General features: G+C 37.4%; 1 protein-coding gene across 2 annotated transcripts in view; it reads left to right on the forward strand.

Moving 5' to 3' along the window:
* KLHL5 (kelch like family member 5) overlaps positions 1-17,921 on the forward strand; it is a gene marked incomplete at its 5' end in the record, with an annotated part of 45,812 nt that overhangs the window by 12,600 nt on the left and 15,291 nt on the right. For both annotated transcript variants that reach the window (XM_082482954.1, XM_082482955.1), the window contains 3 exons: positions 6,551-6,687; positions 7,135-7,331; positions 16,120-16,332. In XM_082482954.1, coding sequence (XP_082339080.1) covers positions 6,551-6,687; positions 7,135-7,331; positions 16,120-16,332 — 547 coding nt within the window. The remainder of the gene's footprint in view (positions 1-6,550; positions 6,688-7,134; positions 7,332-16,119; positions 16,333-17,921) is intronic.

Here is a 17,921-nt window from a genome sequence, read left to right on the forward strand (position 1 = left end):
AAGATAAAGATGGAAATCTTAAGTTTGGTTCAGAATTTTCTAGAAATTCAGGAAGAGTGGCTTTATGTACACGTACTAGCCTATGTTATAAGAAAAAAATTCTGTAGGATTTTTTACTGCCTGCATCCAATTTCTGACTTCTTTCGTATTGACTGCAGGATGGAACAGTCAGTGTATTTCAGAATACTAGTGATTATTTTATCTTAAGACTTAATAAGCAATGAAAGATGTATTAAATAGGTATTAGCTTAAAGGCTTGGCATTCGAAGATGTGTAAGAAAATAAAAAGTTCACTTACACTGGACAGCTTTTTTTTTTCCTTAAGAAAGATAAAGGGGTTTTTCTTAATATGTGGTCACACAGAATTGCTAAAAAAGAACATTTTTCATTATTATTATCAATCACACTCATACAGAAAGGAGTTTTCAGATTTCCTGTTTCAAACCTGATATTTTTAACAGTTTCTGTATTGTTTTTCTTAATTCTCAGTTTCTACTTTCGATGGTACTTGAATGTTTTGAGGTGTGTGATGTATGTTTTTAGAGAAAAGGGCAGTGATTTCGGTGTCTGCAATAGTAATAAGCACAGGTAATACATTACTGTAAAATTCTGAAGGGTTTTGGTTTGCATCTATTAGAAGAATTCAGGCTATGAGTCTACTACAAATAAAATTATCACATGTAGTCATGATTTTTCTGAATATGGCATTGTTATTCCAAGACTGGTTATCTTCTCATTATGTGCTGAAATTATAGCTAAGAATTTATTTAGGAGATTAGGAAGCAAGTAGGAAAGGAGGCAATTCTCCACAAGGAAAAAATGCATTATATTTCCACTCCCTTAGCCTGCAGTTCCATCAAGAAATTTTGCCAGACTTTTTATTAAATTTAATTAATTTAATTTTTATTCGTATCAGGTGCTTTTTCTGTGTCCACTGCAATTTCAGGTGTCTAAGTTACTACGTTCCTATTAATTACATTCAGCTAACTGCTAAATCCATAATAAAAGTTTGTTTTGTAATAACCTGCTAATCAGAATGTGCACAAAACAAAAGGGAGGTATGTGTACATTCCTGGCCAGAGGGGATTTAAAGTCTGCTCTCCATCCTTGAACCAGCAGTCTGAAAAATCTGTGCAGAGCCATTTTCTTTCTTCCTGTTGACACTGAAAGATGGAAATACAAAAGACATAGGACTGAAGGAAAAAAAGGCAAATGGAAGCTTATGTACTCCAGGGTGTTACGAGGCTTGTTTGGAAGAGCACAAATCCTGGCTTGCAGACATTTTTTTATCTTGAGGCTTATTTATCTTTGTACTTCTTTTCCATACAAGTTAATAATATTTCATTTCTTTCATAGTCTGTATTACCTTAGTTTGTAAATCTTTCACTGTGGCCTTTTTTTTTGTTTGTTTGTTTTAGCTACATGTTTATAAGAGTTTAACACAAGATGTCTTTCTAAAAAGTCAAAGTACATAAAAAAGCAGTTCTGTGATAGCTTTATGTTAAAAAGGTACTATTGCTACTAAGTGTGGTGGTTTTGAAAAATTTCACTGAAGGGTTTATTGTAATCATCATTTCAGTGTCAGAAGCAACAAATGAATTTTGAAAGGTTTGATTTCCCTGGAAGAGAGCTATAACTGGAAATAATTTTGACATAAACATACTGCGTGTATTTTTAGGTATTGCTTGCTTTTAAACACATTTAATTTAAATAAATACAGATCTATTAGTAGTGTGGGATAGTACCACTTTCATATATTCTTTTTATGACTGACATGCTTTGCTATCAAGAATAGAAACTAGCTGAAGCTACCAGTGTATGTGGTGCTTCGTACCAGGATGCGTGAACTATCCAGAAACCCTTTACAACTCCAGTGAATGCTATAAGTGAGTTCCCTAGGACTATCTTCAGCTGTTACACAGCCATAAACAAGGAGTTGCCTAGCAAGTGTCTCTTTTATCTTTAAGATGTTAAGAAGCTTCACTTCATTCTGTCAGGTGAATCAGGTTAGGAGAGACTAAACCTGTAAATTGCCAGGTTTGACAGCTATCATCATTTTGCGTAATAATTGCTTTGAAGACCTAGAAGACTGTCTAGATGATGCAGCTGGTGGCAATTCCAACAAGAAGTACAATTTAATTCAGGCATGCCACCCTGCTTACACATATTTTACTGGCTCTCAGTAAATAACAGTGAAATTAGAAAACTCTTCAAACTAAATTAAACCGTCATGGTGGATCTTTCTATTTTTGGATCAGTACAAACCACAGAAACTAAAGACATCAATAGTATTGGAACCTTCTGTAAGAACAGGGTTCTTACTGAATATATAATAATGAAAATACTGAAACACCCACATTTTGTCAGTATTTAGCCCATAGCTGTTGATTTTTTTCCAAGAGAATTTAATTGTTCCAAGCAGTTTATGGTCTCCTACATGAAAAATTCTGGTATTCATGTGTTCCTTTTTCTCTACGTTTTTCCTGCGCACTGAAAAAGAGCAGCCAACCTACTGCATGTAATTCAGTAGCCAACTTCTTGTAATCTTATTTATGCAGAATTGAGTATTTGGCAGTAGCTGGTAATTAGGTAAGAAGGAGAGTAAAGGTAAACATGTTTGACATCCACAGTCAAACAATACAATGGCAACTCTCAAGGCTTTTTCTTGGTTGTTTTTTTTTTTTTCTTGGTACTGTTAAGAGGCCTCTCTAATGTCAATATATACTGATTTCATAGGCATTTTAATTGGGTCAATTATGAAAGAAATATTACTGTAAAGGGCAAAAAAGACTACGAAGAATACAAAACCATAGCTTGCTTCAGTTTCTAAACTTAGGAAAGGTGGTATTTTGTAGCATCATTAGTTCCCAGTGAACTCTTGATATGGATGAATATGTTAAATTTATCATTAATAAATAATACAAAGAGATTCTCTTTATGTTAAACACTAACAGAGCCATGATGTGTCTAACAAGGAGATTGTGAATATAAGTATAGTTTTTGTAGTCACTGCACGGATTTTTCTTTCAAAAAATCATACTTGTCACTTAGCTCTTCTAGAACTCTTTTAGCAAAAAGGTCAATTATGGATGGGGAAAGTCCTCCATGGATTCTTCAGTTATATAAAGGTATCAGCTGCTTCGTGTTGTTTAATCTCTATGTGGGAATGCAGTTTAATTTCAGACAATCAAAAAAAAAGTTGAACTAAAAATCAGTAACTTGCTATAAGATTAAAAGATCAATGAACAAGGGGGTGTCAAATGGCATGACTAAAGTAGTAATTGATTTTTATTGACTAGTGGGGAAAACAGGACAAGAAAAGGCTAGTTGGCTGAAAGTCTGCCTTTGTTTTCTTTCGCACTAGATCAGTGTCACCTTGATGTATTGTCACTGTATCTTTCAGTCCCCATTCTTTCTTTGAAAGAACTTTTTTCTAAATTAGTTGAATTAAGAGAAAAGTGTGGATACCTGTTCTAAGGCTTTTCATTGTGACCATGCTTCTTGGCTAAAATTATTACAAAATTGTTATCAGTGTAATGTATGCTTTGGCATATTACTTGTGTTAACCAACTCCTGGGCTGCACATTCTGTTTCAGCATATGCAAGTCACTCTCTGGAAAGCACTTAACACTGTGAAGCATGTATACCTTCTCATGAATCCAAACACAAGTTTGCAAAAATAGTAAATTGATTGCATTTTGAATTTATAATAATTTCTTTTCATAGAATCATAGAATGGTTTAGGTTGGAAGGGACCTTGAAGATCACCTAGTTCCAACCCCCCCGCCATGGACAGGGACATCTCCCACCAGACCAGGTTGCTCAAAGCCCCATCCAGCCTGGCCTTGAACACCTCCAGGGATGGGGCATCCACAACTTCTCTGGGCAACCTGTTCCAGTGCCTCACCACCCTCACAGTAAACAATTTCTTCGTAATATCTAATCTAAATCTACCCTCTTTCAGTCTAAAACCATTACCCCTTGTCCTATCACTACACTCCCTGACAAAGACCCCCTCCCCTTTTCTGTAGGCCCCCTTTAGGTACTGGAATGCCTCTATAAGGTCTCCCTGGAGCTTCTCCTCTCCAGGCTGAACAACCCCAACTGTCTCAGCCTGTCTTCATAGGAGAGGTGCTCCAGCCCTCTGATCATCTTCATGGCCCTCCTCTGGACTCGCTCCAACAGGTCCATGTCCTTCTTATGTTGGGGGCCCCAGAGCCTGATCCAGTACTCCGGATGGGGTCTCACCAGAGCAGAGTAGAGGAGCATAATCACTTCCCTTGACCTGCTGGCCACACTTCTTTTGATGCAGCCCAGGATACAGTTGGCTTTCTGGGCTGCGAGCGCACATTGCCAGCTCATGTTGAGCTTCTCATCAAGCAACACCCCCAAGTCCTCCTCTTCAGGGCTGTTCTCAATCCATTCTCCACCCAGCCTGTATTTGTGCTTGGGGTTGCCCTGACCCACGTGCAGGACCTTGCACTCAGCCTTGTTGAACTTCATGAGGTTTGCACAGGCCCACCTCTCAAGCTTGTACTGGTTCCTCTGGATGGCATCCCTTCCCTCCAGCACATTGACTGCTCAACACAGCTTGGTGGTGTTACCAAACTTACTGAGGGTGCACTCAATCGCGCTGTCCATGTCGCCAACAAAGATGTTAAATGGCACCAGTCCCAGTACTGACCCCTGAGAAACTGGTTTTCACTTGTACATGGAGCCATTGACCGCAACTCTTTGAGCGCAGCCATCCAGCCAATTCCTTATCCACTGAGTGGTCTATCTGTCAAATCCATCTCTCTCCAATTTAGAGACAAGGATGTCATGCAGAACATTGTCAAGTGGTTTGCTCAAGTCCAGGTAGATGATGTCAGTTGGTCTTCCCTTATCCACTACTGCTGTAACGCTGTCATAGAAGGTGACCAAATTTGTCAGGCGTGACTTGCCCTTGGTGAAGCCATGTTGGCTGTCACCGATCACCTCCTTGTTTCCCATGTGCCTTAGCATAGTTTCCAGGAGGATCTGCTCTATGATCTTGCCGAGTAGAGTTGAGACTGACCAGCCTATAGTACTGTTCAAGAACAGTATGTTCTTTAAAAGAGCAGAACTTTATTTCTCATTACAAAACTTCACTTAAATCATACAAGATGCTAAAATAAAAATAATCTTTTCCCTGTATGCTCTTAACACAACTCCGCTGCCTCAGCAACGAGAAAAAAAAGATTACTCATCTGAAGGCCTGACCAAATGGTCAATGGTAAGAAAATGCAGTTGTAATCGGTCAACAATTTATTACTTTGCAGTTAATTAACTTAGAAAGAGTTCTTTGTAGTTCATGACTTTGTGTATGTACTTGTAAATCCTCCCTGTTAATACAGGTTTAGACTTACTCCTAAGCACTGGTGTTCACCTTTTCAATTAATTTTACTCTGTTTTGTGGTTCCTAACCTCTGTCATCTTAACAAGCCAATATAATGATTTAATTCAGCACAGAATAAACTGCAATTTCATGAAGTATTAGATTCGTTGAATGTATGCAGATGGACAGTGTCACGTTTTTTGCAGCAGGCTTGGTTTTTGAGCTTGCTGTTTGTATAGCTTACTACATATGCAAGTGTATTTATATTTGAATTCCCTGTGAGCAAGGCAACAGCGAACTGCTGCAACACAAAAATTGATCCAACCCACAAGGCTGTTCCTGGAGGTCTCTTAGGGAAGAGACCAGCAGACCTCATGAATAGTTATGGTAGGTTTCACACAACAGAACTATGGGTTGAATATTCCTGCTCCACATGATTTCCTTTCTCTTTCACCCTGTCCTGTGAACACATTCGGAGACATCTAAATTCTTACCCGTTTGGTGGAGTGGCATTGCTATAGGTACTCAGTGTTTTACTCTCAGTACTCCAAAGAAATGTCTGTTGAGCTGCAACATGTTTACTTAGTATCATAAAATACGCAGAATTGTTAACAAAAGGTTAAATGCATACCCACAAAAGAGATTAATTACTCTGTACCGTCTCCATGTTTACTGTGCTTAGTTCTGTCATCAGTATTAGTAAATGAAATGTGAATGTGTGCACCAAGAGTAAAAGCATTTAAAAGAGCTTTGAAAAGGACTAGTAAGTTATTCTTTCATGTTTAAAAAAGTAACTGATGTGATATAAATGGAAGTAAATCCGATTTTTTTTTTTTTTTTTTTTTTCCCCCCCCCGTAATGTATATTTATATTCCATTTCCAATTTATGTGGTTTTGTGTGTTGTTTCTGTGTTGGCTATTAAAAGTCATTAAGCTTTGAAAGGGTAATCCATTTACTTCAGCAGCAAATGTAGATTCAGTAACAGTACTTCATTATTCATAGAGGGGAAGTAGAGCATGGCGCAGTTTGTCAATTTTAAAATGTTTTTTTTTTTTTTCAGTAGAGTGTTTCTTCAAAGGGCAAAGTAATGAATCGTAAATTAACAAACATCAGGTTGACTAAGTTGGTTTGTTTTTTTTTTTTTTCTTTTTCTCTCTTTGTGTCTCTCCTTTTCTCCTGCACGATGTACTCAGATTGGTTCTGTCCTCTGTTTCGGACTACTTTGCAGCAATGTTCACTAATGATGTAAGGGAAGCAAGACAGGAAGAAATCAAGATGGAAGGTGTGGAGCCAAATGCATTATGGGCTCTGGTTCAATATGCATATACAGGTAATTAGAATGAAAATGGGAATTTCATCTAATGAATTGTCCTCCTGTGAGCATTACATATTCCATTACTAGATTTCAAATGCTCATTAGAAATTATTACTCACATTATTTTATTCTTTATAAATAAATAAAAAGTAATCATTGCTGTTACCTGAGGCGACCTGGTAGGATATAGTTTCTCCAATAATACTATATTCTGTTGGTTAACAAATTATGTGAATATTTTAAATGTATCATGACTGACAAAAAAGGAATCTTATTAGGATTCCCTTTCCTTACATCATTATAGTTACTAATTTTGGAAAACTGGTTATCTGTTGCTGAGGATGGTGTTTGATAAGCCTTACATTCTGTCTTATAATCTAAATAATGCTGTTGCCTCTGAGGTTTAGGGAATTTAACAAATGATTAAGAGCATAATTGTGATCTACTTTTTAATGTTACTAGGTCGCCTTGAATTAAAAGAAGATAACATTGAGTGCCTGTTGTCTACAGCTTGTCTTCTTCAGCTCTCTCAGGTTGTAGAAGCATGCTGTAAATTCTTAATGAAGCAGCTTCACCCATCCAATTGCCTTGGAATCCGATCTTTCGCTGATGCGCAGGGTTGCACTGACTTGCACAAGGTGGCTCACAATTACACTATGGTATGTTGTTATTTTAAGTCTTATCTGCTTTATTTAGTAAGCAAAATACAGAATGTTTGCCTGAATAAAATACTAATGTTTTTCCCCTCAGAAAGCCTTGATCATTTTCCAAGCAAGGATGCACATATGTTCCCATGATGAGAAATGACAAAATAACTGTAAAGTTGCTGGTTTAGAGTTGGAAGGAAATAGGCAAGCATTAATGGTTCCCTGTAAGAGTAATAGGATTGTGTGATAAGCATTCAATAAAATAATTCAGAAGCTTGTTCTTATTTCTGTCAGTCAAAAACTACAAACTTAACAGTGGGCAAGCTGCCATCATCTAGTCCAAAATAACACATTACTAAATGAAACTGTAGAATTCTTGTTTTGTGATGAGCTGGAATAATCAGGTTCTAAGTAATACCTGGGGTATGAATGTGGTTATGCATCAATATAGATTCTGCATTATCACTAATTTCTTAGTAGTGGGAATGTCAGGATGGCATCGAGCAATTTGATCTTAGGCTAGGCAATATGTGGCTAAATACAAATTTGCCATTGTTGTTTTCAGAGTTAATTTATAGAAAGACTGACCCGCCAACATAATTAAACTTCATCATCTTAACAGTCATCCTTTTATTTTCATGTAAGATGCACTTCTTTTCCTTCTTACAAGCGTATTTTGGTAATGTTAGTAGCAGAAGAAAACAGGAGAATTATCTCTGAGGCAAGTCAGTTCATCTGTTCTTTGCAGTTCTGTGAGGCACATTTCTCTCTTCTTGATGAAATTTCGCCTATGTAAGCTCTTGGGACTTAAATGAGGGCATATAGATACTGCATAAGAGATGTGGGACTGAAGATAGTACTTAATTTGCTTGTGTGGCGTGGCATTGCATTGCCGTTAAGCTATTGGCTTAGACCCAAGAGGAGTAATTTCTGTCTTGTAATTAGTATTAGAAATCCATGGCTTTTCCTCATGCCACCTTAGTTTTTGCTGGTTTAAAAACTTATCTTTTTTTAATTATTTATTCTTGCTTAAAATAACTTAGTTTATTATGTATAACAGTTTAAAATAGCACTTTTTTTTAATATCATATAATGTTCTCCCTCAGTGAGTGGATCTCTGATGTATTGAAAAACGATGTACGTGCTGAAATTTACCGAAACGGGTCAATAAATAATGTGCAGATTGTAACTTATATGTTTCTAGTCTTGATCCTCATTATTGCTCAAACAAAAATAAGGAGACTCCAATTAGGTAGACGGCCAGATGAAACAGTAAAGATAAATGTGGCTCATGCCTTTGAGGAATATTAGAATTAATGTTGAGTGAGACAGCGATGCAAAAAGAGAACCTCACTCCTCTGACCTATTTGTTCTTTTTCAGAATAAGCGTATATTTTGGTCTGTGCTATTGTCATGTCCCTTATAAGTGGACTACTAAGATCAGAACTGTAATAAATGTTAAACTAATGCATCTTTAAAGATAAATGTTAGGGATTATAGTCTCAGTATTTTGACCGGCAATTCATGACTTGTGGCAGAAAGAGGCTGTGAACTTTCTAAAAGCCATTCTTTTACAGCACCTATCTTTGTTCAGACCACAGGAAAACAGTCGTATGCCTTTTGGCCATTGTTTACCTCAGTGGCAAAATTGTTGCTTTTAAGGCTTCGATGTGGACAAAATTTAAATTAGGTGGATTTTAAAAAGCCATTTTCAAAACTAATTAGTTGTGCTAGATGGATTCTTCCCAAGGCCTCTTTTAATGTTGTTTAGTTCCAACAGAGACATGAAATTGAATTTTAGTAATAATGAGTAATAGAGAAGCAGCTTCTTTAGTTTGAAATGAATGTTGCTATGGAAACTGCGTAGAAATGTATAGTCCAATTGAATCTTCAATTAAAATAAATCCCCAAGTAATTTTATTTGTTTAAAAGCTGCTGAAAAAAGAAAATGTTCAACAGCAATAAGTGCTAGCCACTTGATGCTCTTTCCATTAAGAAGTATTAGAGCATAAGGGTTAAGTGCACCTTTAGTACCTGGAAATTCTGTTTGTCTGAACAACAAATTATTTTTATGCTGCAACAGGATGCATAGAACAATGGAGGATTATACTGAGTATAGTATATGCTTCTGGGTTTTCCATGTAATATTGGTTCTTTTAAAGCACTCAAAGTATGAGCTAATGAATAATACGAAATACTTAAATTTTAATTCATATACATTATTTTCTATGAGTTTTTCTTTGATAGAAAAAAAAACAGATTGCCTTATAACTGGTTTTCTGCAATTAAAACAAATTCTCAGTTTTAAAGGTTTTTATGACACATGCTATAATTTGATAAGCATCTTACCTGCCTCATTAAAATAGTTCTTTACATGAAGACTGAAAATTCAGAAGTGAGCTTTTTGGTTGAACTGAAGGACCAATCAGTGAGTTGTCCTAGTAGGCTTACCTCTGTTAATAGACCTGCTTTGCCTGAATAATGTTCGTTAGTGTCATTGGAAAGCATTAGCATGATTTTAATCACATAACACAGTGCAATTAAAAAAATAAATGAATAAGGGTTTGAATGCTGCACTACTTCATATTAAAGACTTAAATATTTAAGTGTTGCATTACTTTATTGCTTACCATGTTGACAGTTGATAAGCTGGTGGGTTTTTTTTTTCAGAGGAGAATAATTTTTAAGGTCCTCATCAAAACAGGTCAATTTTTTGACACTGCAAACGAAAGTTTGAAAAATCTTAAGGGTGCATTAAGTGAAACATAAAATAAACAGATCAGTTGTAGATTTAATGCTGTATAAAGAGCAACTCTGATTTTTACGCATTTAAAATAAGTTGACAGAATCATGGGATGTATCCGCGTAAAGCTATCTTCCATACAAATATTATCCTGTTTTGCTGTAGTTTATACATAGTATTGGAGTCATCCAATTATAAATTTAGGAATTTTATGAGTCTGGCCAGTTGTCTAATCTGTTCACTTCACTTGGTAATGCCTTTTTGAACAAAGTGCCATCTGTGCATGTTTCTTGCTGTCTTGCTGTGTCTGGAAGGGTGCATGAGGGAAGGGCAGTGGATGTTGTCTACCTTGACTTCGGCAAAACTTTCGACACTGTCTCCCACATCATCCTCGTAGGCAAGCTTAGGAAGTGTGGGCTAAAAGAATGGAAAGTGGGGTGGATTGAGAACTGGCTGACAGATAAGAGCTCAGAGGGTTGTGGTTAGTGGTGCAGAGTCTAGTTGGAGGTCAGTAACGAGTGGTGTCCCTCAGGGGTCAGTACCAGGTCCAGTCCTGTTAAATATATTCATCAATGACATGGATGAAGGGATAGAGTTGTACCATCAGCAAGTTTGCTGATGACACAAAACTGGGAGGAGTGGCTGACACGCCAGAAGGCTGTGCTGCCTTACAGCGTGACCTGGACAGGCTGGAGAGTTGGGCAGAGAGAAACCTGATGAAATTCAACAAGGGCAAGTGTAGTCCTGCACCTGGGGAGGAATAACCCCATGCACCAGTACAGGTTCGGGGCTGACCTCCTGGAGAGCAGCTCTGTGGAAAGGGACCTGGGAGTCCTGGTGGACAACAGGATGACCATGAGTCAGCAATGTGCCCTGGTGGCCAGGAAGGTGAATAGCATCCTGGGGTGTATCAAGAAGAGTGTGGCCAGCAGGTCGAGGGAGGTCATCCTCCCCCTCTACTCTGCCCTGGTGAGGCCGCATCTGGAGTACTGTGTCCAGTGTCTAGGCTCCTCAGTTCAAGGACAGGGATCTGCTGGAGAGGGTCCAGCAAAGGGCTACAAAGATGATTAGGGGTTTGGAGCATCTTTCTTGATGGAAGGAGGCCTGAGGGACTTGGGTCTTTTCAGTTTAGAGAAAAGACAACTGAGGGGGGATCTTATTAATGCTTATAAATAGTTAAAGGGAGGGTGCCAGGAGGATGGGAGGAGTCTCTTTTCAGTGGTGCCCAGTGATACAACAAGAGGTAACGGGCACAAACTTGAACATAGGAAGTTCCATCTTAACATGAGGAGGAACTTCTTTACTCTGAGCGTGGCAGAGCACTGGCACAGGCTCCCCAGAGAGATTGTGGAGTCTCTGACTCTGGAGACATTCAAAACCTGCCTGGATGCCATCCTGTGCAACCCGCTGTAGGTGACCCTGCTCTGGCAGGGGGGTTGGACTAGATGATCTCCAGAGGTCCCTTCCAACCCTGACCATCCTGTGATTCTGTGTCTTTACAAAGTCAAAAGAAACACCCATTTTTTCACCTTGTTTGTTTGAAGCAGTTGACAGTGTACCTTGAATTAAAACCAATAGCTCCTCTTTCACAAAAAAAAAAATTAACCAAAGGGAATTTGAGGAAAAGCTAGCCTGTGTTATTTCCAGAATGTGAAATATCTATGGTGAGTAGTGAGGTATTCTTAGGTAAGTGTCAGTAGCTTCTTCAGTAGCCAGATTTTAACTTTCTTAGTTACAAAAAAACCCCAACAAAGCATGCATTCTAAACATATGTGGTAGTGTCTGAGTCAGTCCTTGTGTAGATAGCTTTGTAATTTTTGTTGCTTGGCTTTCCACAGTTAAAGCAGAGTGAAAGGTCATGCTGATTTTCATCAGAAGTCGTCAGAAGTATGAGAGGAGTGATCAAATGCTACAAGACTCAGACAAAGTTAATTTTGGAGTTTGCGTGATTTCTGAGCGCAGCCAATGGCTGTTTATAACAAGAAAAATTTGGAGATAATAGAGTAACAGACTGAGGCCAAGCATAGAAGCTAGGAATTTTGCAGAAGAATAGATGTTGGACATTTAAGCTTGCTTTCTCTTGTAAGGCAGGAGCTAGGTAACAAAAAGTCATTGCAATATGGACTTAATGATTTGGGAGAAGGAAGCAGAGAGGTACAATTTGGTTTTTTTTGTTTTCCTTGCAACAGCCAGGACAGTTTATTCTTTTGGTAGGGGAGAGCATGAAAAGGGGAAAAATTTCAGAGCTTTTTTGTCCACAAAGGGCCAGACCCTTTGCCCTTGAAACTGCAGTCCAAAATATCCGGCTCAGTAATCATGACTTGAAAATACTCATTCACTTCTTTTCACCTGTGAAAACCCCAGATGTTTCTGTCTTTCAAGTTCCCTAATTTTCAAGTTCCCTAATTTCCCTAGCACAATAGATCAGTACTGCCTTGGCATGACTAAATAGGTTTCTGCACACTGCCCAGCTCGTTTTGGAATCCAGAAACTATGCAGAGAGGAGTCAAGCTGCAATAGTCATACTCTAAACAACCCCTAGGCACACTGAAAGCAGTGGGTTGGTTTATCACTTAACACAGCAGTCAAAGTGGACTGAAAGGAACATAGCTGCTATCTGACATCTATCTGACTATTAATAGTTTACCAGGAGGTCAGAGAGCTTGGTTCTTGTGAATTCATGCCTCAGTTGACCAGCTCACTGAAGCAGCCAGTAGACAAAATGACATTCCTTGTTCTCATTCAGGTTGTACGAGTCAAGCACCTCTTGCTTTTCAGCTGCCCAGGTTCAGAGTTTAAACAGAGCCCTGCGGCTAGAGCTGCTTGTTGGGCCACCTCAGTGTATGTCTTTCTCAGCCTGCAGATGTTCCAATGCTCTCTGAGGATCTAGTCCTTCTGACAGAATGTAGAGGGAGCCTAACTATCTCACTGTATCCCACTATGGGGATTAATTACCACTTAGAAATAAGTATCGTGACCCTCTTATCTTGTATGTGCTCTTAATATTTTGTGCTCTGTACCAAGACAGACCTGAGGTTAAGAATATCAGTATTACTCGCTCTGCATTTGCCGAAGGGTGAATTTAAGGTTATGATGTGAATGAGCAATGAACAGTATTGAGCAGGGGGACTGCGTGTCCCTGCTTTAGCTGGTACATAAACCTCAGGCTATTCATTTGCTAAAGTTTCCAAGCTCTTTGAGGAGCTAATTTTGGGGGTGGGAAACTTTTTTTTTTTTTTTTTTACTTTCAGGACCAGAAAGCAAGGGACTGAAACTGCAGACCGTTTGTTCTCTGAAATATCCTGTTCTTCCACAGAGAGTTCCCATAAGAAGAAAGAATGAAAAGGCTAATGAGGAGGTTAAGAATGCTAGGAGATACACTGGCTCCTCCTTTTTGTCTTCAGAATCTCTGTCTGTAGAGGAAGAGGAATTGTCAGATTAAGATCATAAAAAAAAAAAAAAAAAAAAAAAACCAAAAAAAAACCCAGACATAGGCCAGAGTGGCTGTATTCCCAGTGGAATGCTTTGATACTATGCTCGAAAGGAGTCTCTGCTTTAAAAATAGAATGGGAGCAAGAGGAAGTTGAATCTGTTCCCATCAGAAAGCAATTGTCTGCAAGCAAGAAGAAGGAAAATCAGGCTTTTTACACACAACAGCTGTTGAAGTGATTATATCCAGTTGGAAAAAAGCTTTCCAAAGAAGATCCTTGACTGACTTATGCAAGATCAGCTTGCTGTTGCCTTCAGAGACAAAGGAAACTTTCCATGCAGGTGCTTTCCCCTTCCTCTTCCTGTGATCTGGATAGACAATATGGAAAGTTTAAGGTAGTAAGTGTTGGCTTTTCTCTTTCTCAGTGCTCACTGCCTGTTTATTCAGCAAAACTAAAAGCACAGCTCCATCTTGCATACTCTCTAGGACAGAGAATCAACCAAAAAACAGCAGTGGAAAAAAAGGAACTCAGTGGAATGTGAATTTCTGTGAACTGCATGTTCAAACTCTGGAAATAATTTTGATCATTTTTCAGCTTCAATTTTACTCCCAAGCATTTAATATCTGAGTAAAATAAATATAAGTGCATGTGTAGCGCTACTGAATATTGGTATGGTCCTTTCACTGTTTTTAATTCCTGTATTTGGTCATTTTCTTAACTTCCATTTTGTAATACAGAGAGCTAAACTAATTAAAGAGGAAAAGACGGTTCTATCTGCCTTCTAATCTATTACAGTTTTCACTTGGAAGCACTACTTTTGTGTAGCCAATTGGTTCTCTCTAGTAGGAAAGCTTTTCAGATATTAAATGTAATTTTTTTTTTTTTTTTTCAAAATTCTATTCAGGAATACACAGTTATGTGCACAGATAACACTTTCAATTCTTTTCTAATTTGAACTCCAGAGTTACCTGTAGAATGGAGTCACTTTGATCTTTCCCCTTAGACATCTTGTAGCCATCTTATGTATGTGCAGCTTCATGTAAGGTGGACTGGTTTACTCCTTACTAGTTTTTTCCTCTTTGCTCAGCATTCTTTAGTTAATATTTTTTGAGTACTGAGGTACGGCTTTGGAATGATTAGACTAAGCAATAAAAAGGAAGAAGTGTTACCTTTTTCCCTTTGTTGTCATGATGTCCTTTGCATATGCAATACCAAACTGTACTATGTGGTTTTGTTGCCATTTTATAAGCTAAATTTGTACCTGTTTTGCAGCACAGGTCCTCCTTCTGCCCCCAAGCTTCTCCCTTTTTCTTTGACCTAAAAATCCTATTTTTTTCTCCATTTTTTTCAGAATTTTTTCATTAGTGTGCAATTCTTTATTTTAAAATTATTAAACAAGATACTAAGTAAGGTTGATTTTGATATTAGGCCCAGTTAGAGTTCCCTGGCTGTGCATGTAATGCACTTTATCCTCCAGGTGTTTTGGAGGTCTATCTGGTGGCAGAGCAAAACCAGCATCCCATTTGCTGGCTATCTATCAATCAACAGCGCATCTACTAAGTTGATTGTAGTACTACTCTATTGTCATGAAGTTACTCTCAGTTTGGAGTGCGAGGTTAACTGAGTTTTGAGCTACCAAAACATCATGTGATTCATTGACTGTTTTTACTTTTCTTTCCTTTGCTGCCTTGTAAGGGTGCCTGGGGAAAGAGGATAGACATGATCTCACCCTTTTCTGTTACATTCAGGTTTCTTACTGTAAGTTCATAGTGCTCATTGTGTTTCTACATAGGTTTCTTTGATTTCTGCCTAAGTTCATGAGAATCCTTACAGAATATTCTGCAAGTCCTAGTATTCTGAAGTGATAAGAAATCAATGTCAAAAATGATACATATTGTGACTTTCTTATTTTGAAATAAGGATTTGTTGCTGGAAATGACAGAATTAAAGTTAGAAAATTGAATCCTATCATAGTAAATATTGTTAATAAAGCAAGGCATGTACAATATTGTGGATTCTTTGTGTGTTTTGCTCCTCATTCAATCAGATCAGCTGTATAAAACCTACAAAATAGTAAAATAAACTTAAAATAATCTGTGTAAAATCAACAATAAAATTGTTAGTGGTGGTTATTTCCCCTGAAAACTTAACACCATAGTTTAATCTAGCAGTAATGAAAACAGTAACAGATGTGTCCAGTAGTTGTAGCATGTTGTGCTCTTTGCTCGACAAAGCATCTTACATTGTATTCTAGATTGTCAACAGGAACAAACTGCACCTTTTTTTTTTTTTTTTTAAACTATACTTCAGAAAGTATTTCTTCAATTTGCAGTGCTGAGACAGTAATCCCCACAACCCATTACTTGTTTCTGTCCTTGCACTTCCCCTTCAGTTGTTTCAGCACATCTGTCTGTGGGACTGAATAATACAGTTGGGAAAATGATCAGGGATCAAAATAAATCAGTACGTTTTTATTTTACTTTTTTTTTCCTCCCAGGTTAGTTCTCCAGTGGTATTTACTGACACAACTGAGTGATGGTGTGAAGGGAGGGAAAAGGGGGGAAGATATAGTAGGAGTCTTCAAAATATGATGTCATCTGTATTAAAAATACTTTTTCTTTTTCAGGAAAACTTCATGGAAGTAATTAGAAACCAGGAATTTCTATTATTGCCAGCCACTGAAATTGCAAAGCTTTTAGCAAGTGATGACATGAATATTCCTAATGAAGAAACTATACTGAATGCACTACTTACGTGGGTTCGGCATGACTTGGAACAGAGAAGGAAGGATCTCAGTAAACTCCTGGCTTACATTAGACTGCCTCTGCTTGCTCCACAAGTAAATTGTTCAATTCCACTCTAGTTTATACCATGGTTATCGTGGGCATAATGCCTACAGCATTGATATGTTGATAGTGACAAATCATAAAAACTTCAGGATTCTTAATGATTTGATTCTTGGAGCTGCATATAAGGACTTAGCATGTTGTATAAGGATGGTAGTTTGTGTCTGTTAGTGATTAGCAGCATATTCTGATCCTAACCTGTGATCCATCAGGACATGAGAAGGGGTGGAGCTGCTAGGAAAAAATCACTTCTGTTGCCTAGAAAAATGTTTATCAAGGATGTATTTGTCACTAGAAGGTGTGTCCTTTTTAAATTTCTTTATGGAACTTGCACAGTTTATTTGGATCATTACATTTCCTTCATATAATTGTAGCTATCCTTGGAATTTAGGAAATACAATTTGTATAGATTGTTAGGAGTGATTTTTTTTTTCTTCCATTAACTCTTAATAAACCATCTTTGGGTACTTTTTGTTCTTCCCAGTCAATACTTTTTCTCCTTCTTGGACATTTACACACAAAGTTGATGAAGACTGGAGCTCAGTTTGTTGAAATAGGTGTGAATTACAGTTTTTCTAGCCCTGTAGGAATGACTACTCTGTAGGAATGACTACTCTTGTGTTGTGTGTAGCTTTGTATTTGTTATCTGATACCATGCATGTAAACTAGATTATTATTTTTTTCTCCCTTCTTTCCTCTCTTGTGCTAGCCTTCCTAGCTGGTCCTCCATTAGTAATATTTAACATTTATAATACAGTCAAAGGATTTTGCTTAACAGTTTTCAGTTTGTTTAGTGAGAATTATCTCTATTAAACTAAGAAAACTGGATTTTTATGGAACCTGAATAGTAAGTAAAATTCATTAACACAACAAAAACTGTGTTTGAATCATTCATGGTGATAAATAACATACAAAACATTCTGTGTATTACATCTAATCTGGTATCCTCTTGCTCGATAGTAAGATTCACTAACAAGCATTTTAGGATTAATATTTCCATAGTGGTTATTATGTATGCAATGGGAGGATTTTCTCAGTTGTGGCCTTGACTCTGTAATTCATTTTTTCTAGAAACATAATACAGCGTAAGCCAGCTGATCTGGAGGAAATAATTCTTTTCTTGAGTGTTTAATTGATAATTAAGTAACCACTGCTGTATTCCTTTTACTTAATTCACTGTAATTGAAACATCTTTAGAAACTGTAAGTACAGAATTTATCCCAGAAATATGTACTGAAATCAAATTATGTCCACTCAGTAACTGATTAGGAAAAAAGCAGAGTGAAACACAAAAGCAGTATCATATTCCATTTACGATTTTAATTTTTCATGTCTTCTCCAAATATATACTTACATTTCAAATACAATAATTTTCTGTTCCTTATTTTTTACTTTCTGTAACAAATTAGTGTTAAAACTGTGATTTTAATACGGCAACAATTAGTGCATTGAGTAAATTGGTTTAAAGTGTCCAAAACAGTCTTAACATTTTCAGAATCATGTTTTGCTTCATGATCACATGACATTAGGCAATCCGACAGCAAACATAACATAATGAAAAGGTTTCCAATTTTATGGTTGA

This window comes from Vanellus vanellus (genome assembly GCF_965231255.1).
Source record: "Vanellus vanellus genome assembly, chromosome: 4".
NCBI lineage: Eukaryota > Metazoa > Chordata > Aves > Charadriiformes > Charadriidae > Vanellus > Vanellus vanellus.